The 18,250-nt window shown below is 43.6% G+C and overlaps 1 protein-coding gene across 1 annotated transcript; it reads right to left on the reverse strand.

Moving 5' to 3' along the window:
* Positions 1–5,433: 5,433 nt before the first annotated feature.
* Positions 5,434–7,820, reverse strand: LOC140583117 (uncharacterized). Its single transcript, XM_072707756.1, has 10 exons — positions 7,815–7,820; positions 7,666–7,719; positions 7,415–7,572; positions 7,126–7,269; positions 6,792–7,005; positions 6,588–6,707; positions 6,323–6,483; positions 6,073–6,215; positions 5,699–5,932; positions 5,434–5,585 (listed from the first exon to the last, which is right to left on the reverse strand). Exons 1-10 carry the CDS (start codon positions 7,818–7,820, stop codon positions 5,434–5,436), a joined length of 1,386 nt encoding a protein of 461 aa, XP_072563857.1.
* Positions 7,821–18,250: the final 10,430 nt, after the last annotated feature.

Consider the following 18,250-nt stretch of genomic DNA (forward strand, 5'->3'; position numbering starts at 1 on the left):
GACATGTTCTTAAGTAGCAGAATTGTTCACACCTTTGTTCTTAAGAATGATGAATCCCACATCTTCGTAACTGAAAGCGTGTGCCAATTTGTCCTAATTAGCATAGGGAAACGCCCTGCAATTTCCCATAAAAGGGCATAAGACTGTAGGGCCGTGTGCAAGGAATAGCGAAGAGACGCGCAGGCTATGAGCCGCTTGGCACTAGGAGGAAAAAAAAACTTCAGTAATGCCGAAGTAGAAGTATTAATACAGTAAAATCCCGATATAGTGGACTCATAATGGAATCTCATCTATAACGGACGAGGTCCGCTGGTCCCGGCCATGCGCCTTTAAGAAGATGCAGAAAAAGTATTGGATATAGCGGACTCGCATTTAACGGAATTTCGCTTATAACGGACAAACAATTTAGTCCGCAGCGCCGCTTTTAGCTGTAGTTTTGTTCGGCTATAACAGACTTGCAGCGCCACTTTTAGCTGTAGTTTTGTTCGGTTATAACATAACAGACATGCAGCTCCGCCTACAAGGCGCGCGGTGTGCCGGTGATATCCAGCGCAGATACGTAGCCGGGTCACGCATCTGCTCAGGTAAAGTTGGATTACTACATGTACAATATAATAATTTGATGGGGTGTGGTATGAGTAAATGGTGTCCTGTAGTTGTGGTCTGGGCATACAGCAACTCTGCATATAACGGACTGTTTTGCCAGGTCCCTTGAAGTCCGTTATAACTCGATTTTACTGGAGGCCTACAGGAGGTAAATGCAAATACAAGTTATTTAATAGTGTAACCAGTGGATATAAAGCTCCAAAGAAAGCTGATACATGGAAAGATATACGTTCTCTGTGAACGCTGTGTGCCAAATAAATCTAAATGATCTTCAAACATGTGTTCCCTTCTCAGAGCGCAATTGGCAAGCTCTTCAAGAAGTAACAGAAATGCCATTTTGATAGCAAGGCCAATGCGCAGAAACAGACCTATTTATAATCTGCATGATCGCTGTTACTACCATGAAAATAATTTTTACACTTATTATTTTTCTCTCTATATATATATTTATTATTATTATTATTTACTTTGAGGGTGACATGGTGGTGCAGCGGTTAGCACTGTTGCCTCATGTCTCTGGGACCTGGGTTCAAGTCTCCGCCTGGGTTGCATGTGTGTGGAGTTTGCATGTTCTCCCCGTGTCATCGTGGGGTTTCCTGCGGGTACTCTGGTTTCCCTCCTAATTGGAGTTACTAAATTGCCCATAGGTGTGTGAGTGTGCCCTGTGATGGGCTGGCCCCCTGTCCAGAGTTGTTCCCTGCCTCTTGCCCATTGCTTCCCGCAATTTATATAAAAAAAAAAAAAAATTATTTTTATAAATTATTCAAATACTTTCATTTTATGAACTGTAGAATGAACAAAACTGCTATAACCGATTATTTTGAACAGACTATCATTACTCAAATGTGCGTACAAATGGTCTTGAGTGTGCGTAGATTCTGTTCTTAGCTAAGAACAAATTCAGATAAGAAAACATTGGTGAATGTCAGAATCTTCGTAAAAAAAGTGTGTACGTGGGGTTTAAGAACAAATTTGTTCGTAAGAACGGTTGGTGAATGAGGCCCAATGTTCCTCTAAACTCTGCGAGAAGTAGAACCTTCCCATCTGCCTCCACCCAGAAAAACAAAAAAGGTGAAATATCCACACTGTTCACTGCTGTTACATAAAAAGCTACATACATTCAGGGTTCCCCCTGGAGTTTGATTTCAATTCTTCACTTTTCTTTGTATTTTTGCTTCTACTAATCAAATTCTTTTTTTCAGCATCCGTTTTTTTTAGTCACTCTCTCGCCGCTTCTTAATAAATTAATCATTAAACTCACGACCGTTCAGTGCGAGGTGCACCGTTATCAGCACCTTTTGCAGCCTTAGAGAACCCGAATGCTAAAAGTCCAGGCTGTTTCGACATGATTCACTCATCTGACAGGTGCTAGCTTGGCAGGGAAATACTAAGAAAGTACATCCGGGTACAAAGCATGGGGAATCCCGTCTTCCATATTTGGAACAAGCCACACTGTGGTTGGTCAACTAACGGCATGGGCGAGTCACGAGTCTACTTTCAAAGTTTCAAGTTTCAAATCTTTATTGTCACATCATGTTACTGGTACAGTACATATGAGTGAAATTCTTGTGTGCTAGCTTCACAAGCAATAGTGGTGTGCAAAATCTATATATATATATATAAAAAGAAGATAAAAAAAAAAAGATAAGTACAAGATATACATATATAATATAATATTAGACGCATGAATGTTGTGCAAAGAGCAGTTATGTGCAATATGAAGTGCATAATTGACATGGAGTCGATAAAGTGGCAGTGGGGTTTTTTTTTTTTTTTTTCCTTTCCTTCTTTCTTCCCTTCCTTTCCTTCCCTTTCCTTTCCTTTCCTCTCTTTTCCTTTCTCCTCCCTTTTTCTCTTCCATTCCTTCTGCGAAGTGTCAGTGGTTAGTGTTCATCATTCTGATTGCCTGATGAAAAAATCTGTCCCTTAGCCTGCTGGTACGGGACCGAATGCTGCGATACCTCCTGCCTGACGGAAGCAGGGTAAACAGATAATGACCAGGGTGACTGGAGTCTTTAATGATCCTCCTCGCTTTCCTCAGACACCGCTTCTTGTAGATGTCCTGGAGGGAGGGGAGCACACCTCCAGTTATCTTTTCCGAACACCGCACTACTCTCTGCAGAGCTAGGCGGTTGTAGGTGGTGCTGTTGCCGTACCAGGTGGTGATGCATCCTGTGAGGATGCTCTCAATGGCGCAGTGGTAGAAGGTCCTGAGGATGCGGGGGCTCATGCCGAATCTCTTCAGTCTCCTTATCAGCGACTTGATAAGGTTGGGAGAATCGTGAATACTGTGTAAAAATTTGCGTGCTGAAAACATGATGTATAGTACGCATTTCGGAAATAATGTTCTAATTACTATATATATAAGGAAAGCTAATACTTTCCCGGTGTTTCATAGTACCTTTGAGAGGGACATTCTAAAACGCTTAATGTGAAAACGCTTAATGTGGTTTAATGTACCAAAATAGCGACCAATAATCACCAAATTTCACACACACACATCTGGTCACTTGTCAGGTGAAAGTGTTTATGACCAGATATCAGACAGGTGCGACTTGTGTGTGATAACAAATGCAATAGCTTTTGGTCTGCCTTTTGACTTGTTAACAGTGTCTTAGGTAATGAAATGAATGATGAAGTGTTGAAGGAGTCTGAAAATAAAATTAGAGTTAAGTTGACATGTGCGTGTTTGCATGTTCATTTATTGCTGTTGTTACTGTGGTGGTGAATGTTTACCCAGATCAAATCTGCCAGGTCCTTCCAAAGTAAGGGCATCATGGGAACAAATGTCTGATATTTAGCCAGAAATGGTTGAAATGCTTGTGATAGGACCATGAAAAAATGTAGTTTGGCCAGAAGAAGGGGATCCAATCGGGCTTCACGAATACAGTCAAAAGAAGATGTCCCTAGGTTTTTCACCTTTTCCGACTTCACCAGGTCCACATATTTCACAGTAGAGGGCCAGACTTCCAATGTTCATTTGACAGCTGGAAAATTTTCGAGCCACCAATGGCCACAGAAAGGTAGAGGGAATCTTGAGGATGATGTTGCAGCTGTGAAGTCCTCTCTTCTGGCTGGTACAGAGTGGAAAAGAAAATGTAGTGCTTTGAGCACTTTCTCCACCATCCACACTTCAAAACCAGTCTTGACTGAGTTGTGAAGGGTATGTAGGCCACAACTTCATACAATTACTTTGTACCAGCAAATTGCTCACTACAGTGTGAATGTCATCATTGGATGTATAGGAGTGATGTCGGCTGACCGTTTGCAAAGCCCATAGTTCTTCTGCTTTCAGTGTGTCGGTTGAGGAGAATGTACTGAAGACATTGCTTGTCGTGGGATCCAGAGACACTGCCAAAGCGGGTGTAGGCCTATCTGTAGAGGTTGTACTTGCAGGACTGGAAAACAACTGAATGGGGACAGTTATTGTCTGACTGTCGACAAAACGCTTGTACTTCTCTCTCCTGATATGTGAGTCGATGGCTTTAGCTGCAAGTTTGCTTCGTAGACTTTAGTAGTCTTTTTCAACCAGCCACGGTATTTTTTTTTCGAAGCACTGACATTAATAACAATAACTAATTAATATTGTATCAAATCATAAATCAATTTCTCAGCTGTCACTGTTAGATTTTTTTTTTGTTAGACTGTTTACTGACAACTAGTCAGTAAACAAAATAAAATAAAAATATTCTTGCGATTCTGAATGCTTTTCAAACGTGTTGCGTTAATGAAATAACAATTAAGTATTTCATGGGGTGGCATGGTGGTGCAGTGGTTAGCACTGTTGCCTCATACCTCTGGGACCCAGGTTTGAGTCTCCCCCTGGGTTACATGCGTGTGGAGTTTGCATGTTCTCCCCATGTTGTCATGGGGTTTCCTCTAGGTACTCTGGTTTCCCGCCACAGTACAAAGACATGCTGAGGCTAATTGGAGTTACTGAATTGCCCATAGGTGTGCATGTGTGTGTGAGTGAGTGTCAGTGTGCCCTGCGATGGGTTGGCCCCCCATCCTGGGTTGTTTCTCACCTCGTGCCTGTAGCTTCTGGGATAAGCTCCAGACACTGAAGCTTACCTTTCATATGAGAAAATGCTTTTTACATATTGATTCTGTACAACATAAAAGTCTCACCCATAGGATTCGGACTCTGCTGTAGGACTGATAGCGGTTTTATTCTCTCCATCATGGTTGGTTTCAGTTGGCATTGGTGTCAGCGGTATGTAAACTGTGTAACATGAATAACTGCAGCATCTTTAACGTACCCTATTAGAGCTGGACTCACTTGGCTTCACAATCTCTAGTTTAATGTGGAAGATCATGTTTTTCCATTATGTCACACAAATTCATACATTATCTAACTATATATTGAGGTCAGTGGAGAACTTCTTGTACATGAACCCACACATGTACAGAGCCCCATGCAGGTTTTCACACCCAGCATAGGTCTAAACCCTCTCCTCTGAATGACTTTCGCTCTACACCAAAATCAAAACGAAGTTCTTCACCAAGATCAATTTTCCTCTGAGCTAAGAAAAGGATGATGTCCTGCTCTTTCCCGTCCATCTCCATGGTGTAGAGCCTGGGCCGAATGTTGGCTTTCTTCCTGGAATGATTAATTAGCCGTCCAAAAGTTTGCTTCTTGGGGTGGCACTCACATTGAGGTGCATGTGCATCAATGCACATGTGATTATTTTTACTGTCATATACCCAGTCTGCTCCTCAGTTGTAGCCTGGTGGATCTGCCAGCCCTCTGTGGCTGTGACTACCCGCCCATGGTAGTCACAGACCACCTCACCAGCCTGGAAATGCCGGGTCGTGCAGATGCCGTCTTCACAGATCCGGTGCAGACGCCGTCTTCACAGATCCAGTGGGCTTCCAGTCTTTTAGGATGCTGGCAGCGCTGGGGACGTTGCTCTTCCAACCTTGCTTCTTTATCCAAGCATTGACCCTTGACTCTGTGGGTTCCCGTCTGCCAAAGTGTGCTGTCAAAAGCAAATGAAATTGGTTGGTTAGTCAAGAAGACCATGTGAATCGTGTACATAGGATAGTTTCTCAGTAAAAAGGTCATTAATTAGTGTCAATAACAATACTCAACAGAGGACATGCTTCACGCGCAGTTTCATCTGGGCCTTCAGCCAGCGCTCGTAAAGCTGCCTCTGGAACTGGCCTGACGTCTGTGAACGAACGGTCCTGTCTGGCACGTCTCCATCCAGGGTCACCGGATGAGTCTGCAGAAGCCGGTCATATGCTGCCTGGACGTCGCTCCCTTGGTTTGATCCGGGGGCAGCACTCCGCACAGCGCCACGGGTAGCACGGATGGTTCCCTCTTCTGCAGAGGAGGCACTGAAATACAAACAGTTTAAGATTAGTGTTCAGTTATGAGGGCTTTGATTGTGTGTGTTGAAAGTCCGACAGCAAACATAAATCATGCTTACCTTAAGTCACCTGCCAGCTTGCTCAGCAGCTTACTGGCTGCCACCACATCTTGAGCCGTCGCAGCAGAATGACTGAGATAATCAGCCACCAAAGTCTTTTCAGAGTCTGTCATGTTCTTGGTGGCTGTCCCAAACACTCGCCGGGCAATCTGGCTGGTCACTGGGTCCAGCTGGTATCTAAAGTGCAAAATTAACATGGCCTTTATTAATACTTCTCACATGACGCCTGATGAGGTGTATTCAGAACATATTGTGGGGGAAATGCATCACGATGGTTAGCTTACCTTTGGTGCAGCCGCTGGAGGTCGTTTGATGCATTGTATATCGGCTTCCCTGAGGTGGAGACAAAGAACCTCTCATCTCCCCCCTGGGGATCGGTGGCTCTTTTGCTCCAGTTGGAAGCCAGGAGCTGCGGACGCACGTGACTGAAGTAGGTCTCAAACCACTGTCGACAGAGGAAAAACATGAACAAGGATTTAATTTTGAAAAGGTGCTGTTTGGTTCGGGCAGAAAATGTGAAATAAATCTGGACCAATTTGAACAACTTACCTTCTCCTCCTCAGAGGATAGGGCAAACGCAGCCACTCGTCGTGTGGACGATCTGTGCTCCTTTACCCCAATGACCGTGTAGCCCGACTCATCTCTGGTCCTCTTCATCCACTCCTGGACCTGCAGAAAACAAAGACGTCACACTGGTTAATAAGGGTAATGGCAAAAGTGAAAGTGACAGATAAAGAAGAGTACAGTACTTACAGTCATGTGCTCCACCACGCCTGCTTGCTGGAGATGCTTCAGGATGACAATGGCCTCCAGGTAGTAGAGCAGGAGGCAGCACTCTTTCAGCTCCAGGGGTGTTTCTTCTGGATAAACCTTACCGACGATCACCAAGAAGTCGTGCTTGGCAGCCCTCAGCACGGCCCAGCAATCTTCTGGATTCAGATGGTTCTTCTCTGTCAGAATGGCATGCCTATAGAAAAATCAATTATTCTCAATCCTGATTTATACAGTCCACACGGAGGGGACTATGGGCAGAATTTATAAGCAAATCACGATGTCAAATGAAATAGGTTATAACAATTGAACTTACCTCCTTTGGCTGATCTCCTTAGTCACCAGCTTAGCACAGCTCAGCTGTAGTGAGCTCAGTTCCTCCATGAAGAACTTGGCGTCGTTCCACAGTCCTCTGCTGTCGTGCCGGAGGTCGGTGATGACAGTGTGGTACTTCAGGAATCTGTCAGAGGAAGCACGGGTATCTAAGTATTCATATGTACGATATACACACATGTTCATATGCACATATATACATATACACCTAAACACATATATAAAATACGCATTACAATACTATAAAAAAATATACAAAACATGCTACCAACCTCTTCAAGCTCTTCAGGTAGTTTGCCTGGGTCTGCCCAGACAGCCCGGCCTCACTCAGCTCCCGGAAGAAGAGCCTGGCCTTCTCCCCCTCCCTGACAAATTCCAGGGAAGGCTTCAGAGGGTTCATATAAAACATGAACCTGCTGACATTTTCCACCTAAAAAGAAAAAAACAGAATGAGAATGAATGAATATATGAATATATTACTTACTAAAGCTAAAAGAAGAGTGCATTTTAAGGGAATCCTCACCTCATGCTTAAAATTTTCATTCAGGAGATCCTTCTCCAAGTATGTGGCGAAGCCCTTCAGGAGGGGATGGTCCAGAGAATGTTTCCTGTACAGTCCCTTCTCCTGCATCATGCGCCTGGAGGTCTGTGGCCACTGCACCTCGCTGGTACTGCCATGTGGAAAACATATTTTGTCATAAAATTGCACATTAAATTGGCTCACAAACAAAAGCAAAGAGTATCAATGAAGCTGTAAAGCCGAGATACTCATACTCACACTTGAAAGGTCTCGCCACTGCTGACACCGACAAGGTCTTCTGACTGCTCACTCTCAGTGCTCTCCGGTCGCTGCCCGGTTGTGACTGTACCAGCCACCACAGGAACACTGCTGGTCTGGGCCACCACTGCTGGGGAGGGTGTGTCTGTCACCACCATGTGGCGACGCTCCAGCTCCTGGATCAGCCTTTCAGATAAATAAGTAAATAAAAAACTGTTAGTAAATGTCATACAGAAGAAACAACGTGAGATGTGTAAAAGACTTAAGAGTTTTTCCACCAACCTGCTAGTTGGATTAGCATCATCCATAATCTCTCGCAGGTGCCTGTAGCTAAACACCCTGCCACACTGCAGAACTTCAAGCGAATCCTGCTTCGCCTTCTCCACTACTTCATGGATGTCCTTCTTCGAAGACCTCTTCATGCACACCCTAGTCAGATGCACTGAGAGGCTTGCCTGTGTCTTCTTGCACATGGGGCAGAGCAAGAAATGCCTGTTAGAAGCACTGGGAATAAAAAAAAATTTATTGACAGTTAAGTCATGGAAGTTTTACTCAAGATTAGATGTGATTCATGATTTTTAGTTGAATAAGGAAACATTCCAGTCATCCTCTCCATTGTTCATTCCTCTCTGGTTTGGATAAATAACATTTGCATATTTATTCTCATCCTGATGGGTCCCAGACTGGGAAAAGTAATTAGTTAACAAGTACAGGTAGACCACAGTCAATTCGGCTTGGGGGGCGATCCTCTGCTGTACAAATTCTCAACACAGGGACTCCTCAAGCTTGCGTGTTTAGTCCCCTGCTTTATACCCTCTTTACTTCTGACTGTACTGCATCACAGAACAACACCAGTATCATCAAATTTGCTGATGATACAATGGTCACTGGAGTGATTACTGGTAGTGATGAGACAGCATATAGGAGAGAGGTGGTGACTTTAGTGGAGTGGTGTCAGTACAATAATCTCTCCCTAAATGCTGACAAAACCAAGGAGATGATTGTAGACCCATGGAAGAAACAAAAACAACACACACCACTGCATATTGGACAGAAGGAGTTGGAGAGAGTGAAGACATTTAAATATCTTGGTGTTCACTTGAGTGATGACCAAACTTGGTCTCACAACATCAATCAGCTTGTCTCAACAGCGTTTGTATTTCCTAAGAAGGCTGAGGAAATTTGGAATGGCAACCAGAAATTTTTAAAAACTTCTACAGAAGTACTACTGAGAGTATTCTCACCAGCAACATCACAGTTTGGTTTGGGAACTCAACTGCAAAGGACCGGAAAGCCTTGGAGCGGGTGGTGAGAATTGCTCCAAACCATTATTGGAGCCGCTCTACCATCACTGGAGGACAACTATCACCATCAGGAGTCATCAGGAAAGCCCGTAACATCATTAGAGACAATAGCCACCCTCAGCATAGACTGTTCACACTTCTGCCTTCAGGCAGATGCTACAGAAGTGTGAAATCAAGAACCACCAGATTAAAGAACAGTTTTTATTCTCAGGCCATCAGGCCGGTGAATGATTCACACCCACTATCCCTTCCCCCCATAACACTGACTTAATTGTCAGGACAATGACCCTGTGAACAAGGAGAACCATAACCACTCTCCACCCATGCACACACATAGAACAATTTCTGCAGACTCTGTACAACACATGGACCAGTCAGTGAACTTTATATTCACTTCAGGTCTCATTTAATTGCTCTTTTGCACAATATTGTAAATTATTTCTGAATGCAGGGGCGTAGCAAGCTTTTCAAAAGTGTGGGGGATGAATTACTTCAGCTGTTTTAATTGATTTAATATTGAAACTGTTTGTGATCAGTATTCATTCAAACATCAATAGTTTTACTAATGAGGTTTCTGCTGAAATACATCTGAACATACTGTACCTTATCTGAAACTAAGAAAAGTAACATTCCTACTATTAACTATACTGTACTACATGAAAGACACACTGCAGACTTCAAGTATTTCTCACATGGATATCCAGCGAATTAAATAATTTAATTTATTATCTGTAAAAACAAAAAACATCGAAAAGGCATGTGATGTTTTAAAATATACGGCTTGTTTACCTCAAGAGCTTCGTAAAAAGACATGAAAACAACAGCGAAACCGTGTACAAATCAGCGCGCGACAGGGGAAACCTAGGGAAACTGAACTGCCCGGAACACCGGATTCGCCATTGACGACACCGGCTGGCTGTAAAGTGCGCGTCAACCGGGCTAGGCTCGAGGAGCATCTCAGCCCCAATAACAGCAGTTTTTTTATTCACAGAGTATAAGAGTAAGTTTCAGTATAAGAGTAAGTTTCAAATTTAACTCACTCTCTCTTCGCAGCCTCAAAGACAATGATGGCGTGAATGCGCGATGGCGCTGGCGGGTAAGGTTTAAAGTATGGGACATTCCGAACAGGGGGCCGCGCGCTCCTTCTTCGGTTCAGTCTCTGTCCAGAGATGACCTTTAGATGACTATTTTCATGTATTTAAAAAAAATGTGATTTATCTACAACTTCGTGTATAATACGCCCCCCGCACCAAAAAATGGTGTGACCCAGTTCGCTATATAAAAACAGGGATGCACAGCGCAAGCCTTTAATTTCCGTTGGTAATTTAATGTCGGTGTTTTCCCTTTAAGAGCGACTTTTAAAAGTTCTCCACATCATTTTAATTGCTTAATTATCCAAATATGTTGCATGCATTGCAGTGGAAAAACTTTAAAGAGAAAACGTTTAAAGAGAAAAAAAAGATGTTCTATTTATATAGCACCTTTCATACATGAAATGCAACTCAAAGTACTTTACAATAAGTGTGAGTATGAGTATCTCGGCTTTACAGCTTCATTGATACTCTTTGCTTTTGTTTGTGAGCCAATTTAATGTGCAATTTTATGACAAAATATGTTTTCCACATGGCAGTACCAGGGAGGTGCAGTGGCCACAGACCTCCAGGCGCATGATGCAGGAGAAGGGACTGTACAGGAAACATTCTCTGGACCATCCCCTCCTGAAGGGCCTCGCCACATACTTGGAGAAGGATCTCCTGAATGAAGATTTTTAAAAGTTTTTTAAAACAATGAAGTGATTCTGCTTCTCTGCTATGGGTATAACGTATTCCAAAGTTTCAATGTTGAAAACAGGACCCTTAGTCAGCATTGATTCAATGGCTCATTTTCAACATAGAAATTGTTGTTGTTGTAAAAATGTTGATTTTAAAGTTGAAGTTGTAACTTCAACCACAAAACAAACTTTCTGACCATAATTCAATGTTGAATCAATAACGATTGCTATCTGGGAAAGTACCTGGGAAACGGAGATGTAAATAATCATAACAACCATAAGTTCCCGCCTCCTCTGCACGAGCTGACCGATAAATCTAATACACCAAGAGAGGCAAGACTTAAGGCAGAACAGCCAATCATCAGCCGGTGTCATGTTTGAGAGGGAGGGGAGAGGAGAGCTGAAGCGAGCGTAGACACAGAGCGGCCAGAGAAACGGAGGAGCGAATGCGAAGGCATTTGTTCAAAACTGCGGGAAAACTGTAGAAAAAGTGTGGGTGTTGAACCCTCTCACCGGGAAAAGTGTGGGTGTTAAAACACCCACATCCCCCACGGGTGCGACGCCCCTGTCTGAATGTTTATGTGTTTGCACAATAGCCTTTGTCTAAATATTATTTATTTTTGTAATGCACATTGTATTGTCACTTTGTGTTTACTGTTCTATGTTTAGGGCGATGCGACGGAACATGTGGAGTAATATTTTCATTGTACGGTGTAACTGACTTGTTTTTACCATGCATATGACAATAAATTTCTTAATCATAATCATATTGACTATTTAGTTACATTGATATTAAGCAGTATAAGCCTTTTGTTAACACTGCAAATGAAAAAATAGTATTCTACCCTTAAATTGCTTCGAAAAATTGTTTTAGATTTGTAATGGATGCAGTTTAAGTTTTAACAAATTGTTTTAGTTTTGTTTAACAATCAATAAGTAGTCAGACTTTTGCATAGTGTCATTAAAGTACATACAAGGAAGAACAAATTTATCCACAGTTTTTACAGATTCAAATGCAATAATAAATTGATCATAACTTACAATTTGGAAGCCATTCTTGATAAACTCTTCTACAATAGATGAAATCTTCTACAGAGTCAGGATCTCTTGTCTCGCTGGAAGCAGAGGTAGAGTAATTGTACATGTGGAGGTCTCCTCTTAATATACAATTCTGACCGCGTCTCCCCCCCCCCCCCCCCCATACGTAGCCCCGCCCACCCCACCCCCAGTGGCATTGTGAGGGACACTTTGAAAGACGATTTCAAATGTGAAACAAAGTAACTTTTAAGAAGGATAAGAACCGAATTTATATTTCTAAATAGAGTGCAGTTCTAAAACTTCTGCACGAATTCGCCACCACACCACATATTTATATAGTATACTATAATATAATTTACCCAAACAACAGATGCCTTATGTTGCTGCTCATATACATTTGTTTTGTGTCTGTCTTTGCCATTTCAAAACCATGTTGTGGGGTGATTTTAATATAAGCTATCGGAGCTGTAATTATGTCAGTTTTACCTCTCGATTAATGTGGAAGATCGCAATTTAACATAAATAGAATGTAATAATGAATGTTTGTTTTCTTATGTGTCGGTCACGGCAACGCCCCGCATACCATCGGAAAGCTACAGCGATTCTGAGCAACATTGCCAGTATGATCCAATTTCGATTTCCCCGTTTTTACCCTGAAATTTCTGCCTGAAATTGCCACCCCGCCCCCGTCTTGCTCTAACGCACACTCGCACTCGCTCACTATTTGCAGCGAGCCAGCCTTAAAGGGCCAAGATCGCATTACAGATGGTACCACAGATTGTTCTAATCTGTACTGTTCTGACACAGACAAATTGACATACAGTGACTACTAGTATTAGCAGGAGGAAAGGCTCAGTCTAAAATGTTCCTAAAATTTTGGTGTATTGCTCTTCATCCAATGGGACTATCGGCATTACTGGTTAAAAAAAATCTTCCAAATTATGTAATGAATACATTTATTTGACTCACTCTGCTTTATTATGTGACCTGCTGTTTATGTGATCTCAGCCTAATTGTTGTGTTCCCAGACTGTTGGGGGATGGATAGCCCTGCATGTGCATCACAGAGAGGTGCAAAACAGCCATCAATGAAACAATCGCCCTAGGCTGGCAAGCCCATCCCAGGTATATGTCCCCTCATCCCAGATGTTAATGTTAACAATTGTCCTGTGGGTCACACTGGTAATTCTTGAGGCTTCCTTAAACGGTTCCATTAGTCATCATGTTTTTATGCTCCACAAATACTGTAGGTTTTCAGCTTTATTTGCCTGAGTACATTTTATATTGTCTGTGATGCTGCTGCAGATCAGGCCTGATCAATTAGGCTATATTCACTGATTGCATTGCTTTGACCTCTGTGATTTTGCTATGGTTATCTTGCTAATTCCTTTGCAAACTGTAAAATAAAAGCATGATTCCTTAAGCAGGCGGGGTGTGTGTTTGAGTATGTAATGTGTGTTGGTGTATTTCCAATCTGTTACAGGTCAGTGTGCCATGCATCAGATTGGTAGTGGCCCAGTGTATAATGCTCCTAATATTTTGAAGGGTTACTCTAAAACTACTGGGGCTATAAGCATGTGTCTGGGCTCTTTGTGGACTACAAATGCTTTACTTTAATTTGATGTATGATTTGCCTGTGTGGCCTGATGCAGGGCTGTGTTGGAGTACACCGTCTCCACCAGGTGAAGAGATTCACAGCTGACACGTGGAGAGGGTGCAGGTCACCAGTTTATTCCTAAATAAAGTAAATATTGGTAATCAAAAAATTAGTTGTGTCATTGAAAGTAGGTCTAATAGAATTTTTTTTAATTTCACGTAATGCTGTCAGTGAAAATTTATTTTATAGAGACGCAGCAGCAGCATCAACAGAAACCTTGGTGTGTATGTTGATGCTTCCATGTCTCATTCTCGCCAGTGCGGGTAAGCAATAAAAAAGGCCAATAGGATGCTGGGGTATATCTCCAGGTGTGTGGAGTTTAAGTCAAGGGAGGTAATGCTAAGATTATACAATTCCTTGGTGAGACCTCACCTAGAATATTGTGTGCAGGTTTGGATGCTGTTCAACCAAATAGTTACTTCAGCATTAGTTCAAATACAAGAACTCGTGGCCATAGGTGGAAATTAGCGGGAGAACATTTCAAACTGGATTTAAGGAAGCACTTCTTTACATAGCGTGTAGTCAGAGTTTGGAATAGTCTTCCTGATAATGTAGTGCAAGCTGAATCCTTGGGTTCCTTTAAATCAGAGCTAGATAAGATTTTAACAACTCTGAGCTATTAGTTAAGTTCTCCCCAAGCGAGCTCGATGGGCCGAATGGCCTCCTCTCGTTTGTATAGTTCTTAAGTTCTTATGATTCCTTTATTTTTAAGCCTATTTTTGTGTGGAATGCCATTGGCAAACCTGTCCGTTGTTGCCTATGTTGGAAACTTTTTCCTTTATCGAAGCAGAGACCAGGAGACCTTGGGATATCTTTCAAGCAGAAGTTACTCTTTATTGAGAACTTGCCATGCGTCGCTGTAGTCATCCAAGTCTGACTAAAACTCAGCTCGGGAGAGTTTATATGTTTGAAGGGCGGAGGGATACACAGAGGTGGAGAAAATCTAAACAAAGCATAGCATAGTCCAGGCATCAGCCTGGAAGTTCCCCAGCCCTGATCTCATCAGCATAGCAGTGCCTTTCAAATGCATAGGTGCTAATCTAATCAGCCTGACAGTATCACCCAGACCTTCACATTATCATAGCGACAAAGACACAGCCTGGCCTTGAGATTAGCATTCACATTTACTTTGGGACCCTACCCAGTGGTCAGGAAGTCCATAAAGACAAAAGAATGCAAACCCAATGTACCTATCTCTTTCAGTTCATATACTATTACGTTGGAAGCTAGATTAAACATTTTATAAATTTGTAATCCTACACCTATATATGTTGTTTAAAAATAAATATTTTCTGTTCTGAGTGGCAATGTTTCTGTTACTCATATTTCTTTAAGATATAAGGCTTTGGTTTAAGGTGACATTTGTTAGGCATGCAGATTATTTGTCCCTCTTTTAAATTGGAGCGAGCGTGGGGCAATTTGATGGAGCAGGAGGAAATTTTAGTGGAGCAAGGAGCGGTGTTGAGTGGAGCGGTTTAGTTTGAATTAGAGCGGAGGAGCTCTTCTATGATACATCCATTGACAGGGAGGAAGTCCACTGTTGGTCCGGAAATTACGTCACAGATCCACTCTGAAGCACACATTACTGCTTCACAGCAGCTGCTCCTTCTTGATTTTATAATTTAGATTATTAGCTCATTTAAAAATGGTTCGTAGTTATCACTTGTACTGATAAATTATAAAGATTATTTTATTTAAAAATTGTTCATGCTTATCACATGTTTGAATTATACATTTTTAAAAGTAGTTTGTATTTATCAAATTACAAGTAATGCAATTCTTAATTATAAATTCAAAAATATTGCGAACTTATTGTACTGGAGCACAAGACCAGGACAGAATATTCCGAGCTACCAAGTTTATTTGGGATGAGACAAAGAGAGGTCAGAGGTCATAGCAAGGTCTTTCTGGGAGTCCGTCGGTAGGTATCGCCTGAAGCCAAAACATGTCCAGATGCCGTAGTCGAGAGGGATTCCATGGGTCGAAGAGCCAGGGAGTCTGTCCGAGGATGCAGACACACGAAGGGGAGAGATCCAAGAGGGGAGTCATGGGGAGGGCGGACGGGAAGGAGGGCAGGCAGGAGGTGTGGGTAACTAAGGGAGGACCAGAGAGACGTAACGTAACTGCGGGAAAGACAGAGTTAGATGCTCAGTAGTGGCATGCCAACAATACCTCGCACCGACCTGTTGCCGGTGCGGGGCTCAAATAGGGAGTCCCATCATTCGTGGGCAGGACCGGCTGTTGTTGCTGATGTCAGAAGTGGGTGTGACCGGGTGGGTGTGACACTTATCAGCTGTAGTCTTGATTGTGACTGTCAATAGTGACCAGATTTTTTTTTCCCCTCAGAGTATTATATTGAAGCCTTAAAGGCTGCAAAAGTCCTGGACTGCTCTTTTCCTTGGCACAACTTGGTGGAGGGAGACAAGCTGTACCAGTTCTCAGCCAGCTCTTCATCAAGTATGGTGCTGAATCACATAAACTTGGATGAGCAAGGATTGTACTGGACAGCAACAAGAAGGTTTTGACCACCTTGAAATACCGGCTGACTGGTGAGGTTTCCATCCTGTTTACATTGAAACTGCATCTGGCCCAGTTTTAATTTTTTTTTATTTTATTTTTTTTTTATTTTTTTTTTTATTGCCCACCACCACCCCCCCTCTTCGGAGGACAACTTTATTTTACATTACATTCATGAGCAAACAGTGTGGCCGCTCCGAACTCACCAGTACCGTGGAAAAGGAGAAAAACAGGGGGGGATACAGAAACAACAAGCGTCACAATAACAGACTTCAATCAACATGGGGAGAGAGAAAAAAAAAAAAAAAAAAGGTATACAGAAATAATAACACTAATAATGTAGGTGGGATGGGAAAAAATGAAGTATAGGGGAATACAGAATACAAACAAGCATAAGAAACATAACACTCATCAAACAACAAGAATTATAACAACATCAGTGATACTAATAATAATTAATACAAATCGGTATTATATATATGTAGCATACACACACGTGATCGTACCCTTATACATGTATATTTCAATTCCTAAATCTATAACATACCCTAAAAAGTCATAATAATAATGATATTGATCGCTCAACCATTCTCGTATGCATGTGCAAGTGTAGGTGTGACCTGATTTGTCATTGGATGTGCTGGCATTTAATGCCGTCAGGGGAGGCGACAGCACCCCCCCCCCCCCAGGCCCAAGGCGAAGGCAGGAGAACCAGGCAACCGAGGCCACCCCGCCGCCCCCCCGGCACAAGGGCCCACAGCCACGCATCCCAGAGACAACCACCCGCCCAACCCGAGAGGGAGCTCGCGAGGGACTAAGGGGGCGCCAACCCCCGCACTGGGAGGCCCGCAGAGGGAGGACGGGCGGCGAGCCCCCCAGCCCCACCCGCAACCCCCCCACCGAGGCAGGCGGGTCCAGGGCCTAAGGGCCCCACCAACCGGGACCACCCCCCCACCCCCCGGCGGACGGCCCCCCACACACCGGGGGAGCCCCAGCCCCCCCAGCCCGTCCCCCGGCAGGACGGGCCTCCGCCCACCGCAGCGACCCGGCACGCCTCCCCCCCAACACTGCAGGATGATCCAAGGGGGGCCCATACAAAGAGCCCCCCCCCCACCCGGGAGCGGACCCGCGGCGACCGGGGAGCGGCAGACACCCCGCCCAGCCCAGACCGAACCCCCTAATCCGCCTAGCAGGGCCCAGAGTGGCCCAGTTTTAAAGCAGTGATTGTCCAACAGTAGTGTCCCCTCTGTTTCTTCTCAGTCAAACCTTCAGCCCCCACCACACCTGTGCCCACGCCTCCCACGCTTCCTCCCGACGACAGCGGCAGCCTCCCTCCTGAACTTCCCAAAGACCTGCTTCTTGCATTTGTTGCCGCAGTGATTGCTTTGGGTCTGGCTGGCTGCTGCGGCTTAGCAGTAGCTTTTGGGTGAGTAATTTATTGGGCAAGGTACTCATGAGGAAACAAGACACTGACACATGCCCATTAAATGAAGAATGACATAATCAAACTAATCCTGAGTAGAAATATTTGGGCAAGCCGAAATCAAGGTAATTCTGTGTCCTAGTAAATTATGTCAGCTGGTTTGGATAGCTATCAAAAATGATAAATGAAACTGAAATGGAAATGTTTTTATAGATTAGCGCTGAGACGGGAGCAGCAGGAGGAAATTGTGATGGCGGAGGAGGGGATGCTGCCAGACTGAGGAGCAGAAACCGGGAAAAGAAATGTGAGCGGCCTTTTTCTTCCAGAAAATTATGTGAAATCCAATAAAACCTTCAATGTCTGGAAGGCATCTCTCGCATATGTTTTTCCATTGCCTGCTGTTTTTCCATCGCTTACTGGTATCACTCCACCAGCCTACAGCACAGTGAAAGTCTGCTCTATGATAATCAGACTCCCAGTCAGAGCAGTTTCATCCCTGAGTGAGCAGCAAACTCTAAGAACAGCGTGTAGGATTCTGTAGGACCCCTCTCATGCTCTGTTCCCGGAGACTGAGTGGCTCCCCACAGGACGACGGGTCCGCTGTCCCGGCTGCAGGACACA

Source organism: Paramormyrops kingsleyae, chromosome 25, assembly GCF_048594095.1.
Source record: "Paramormyrops kingsleyae isolate MSU_618 chromosome 25, PKINGS_0.4, whole genome shotgun sequence".
In the NCBI taxonomy this organism is placed as follows: domain Eukaryota; kingdom Metazoa; phylum Chordata; class Actinopteri; order Osteoglossiformes; family Mormyridae; genus Paramormyrops; species Paramormyrops kingsleyae.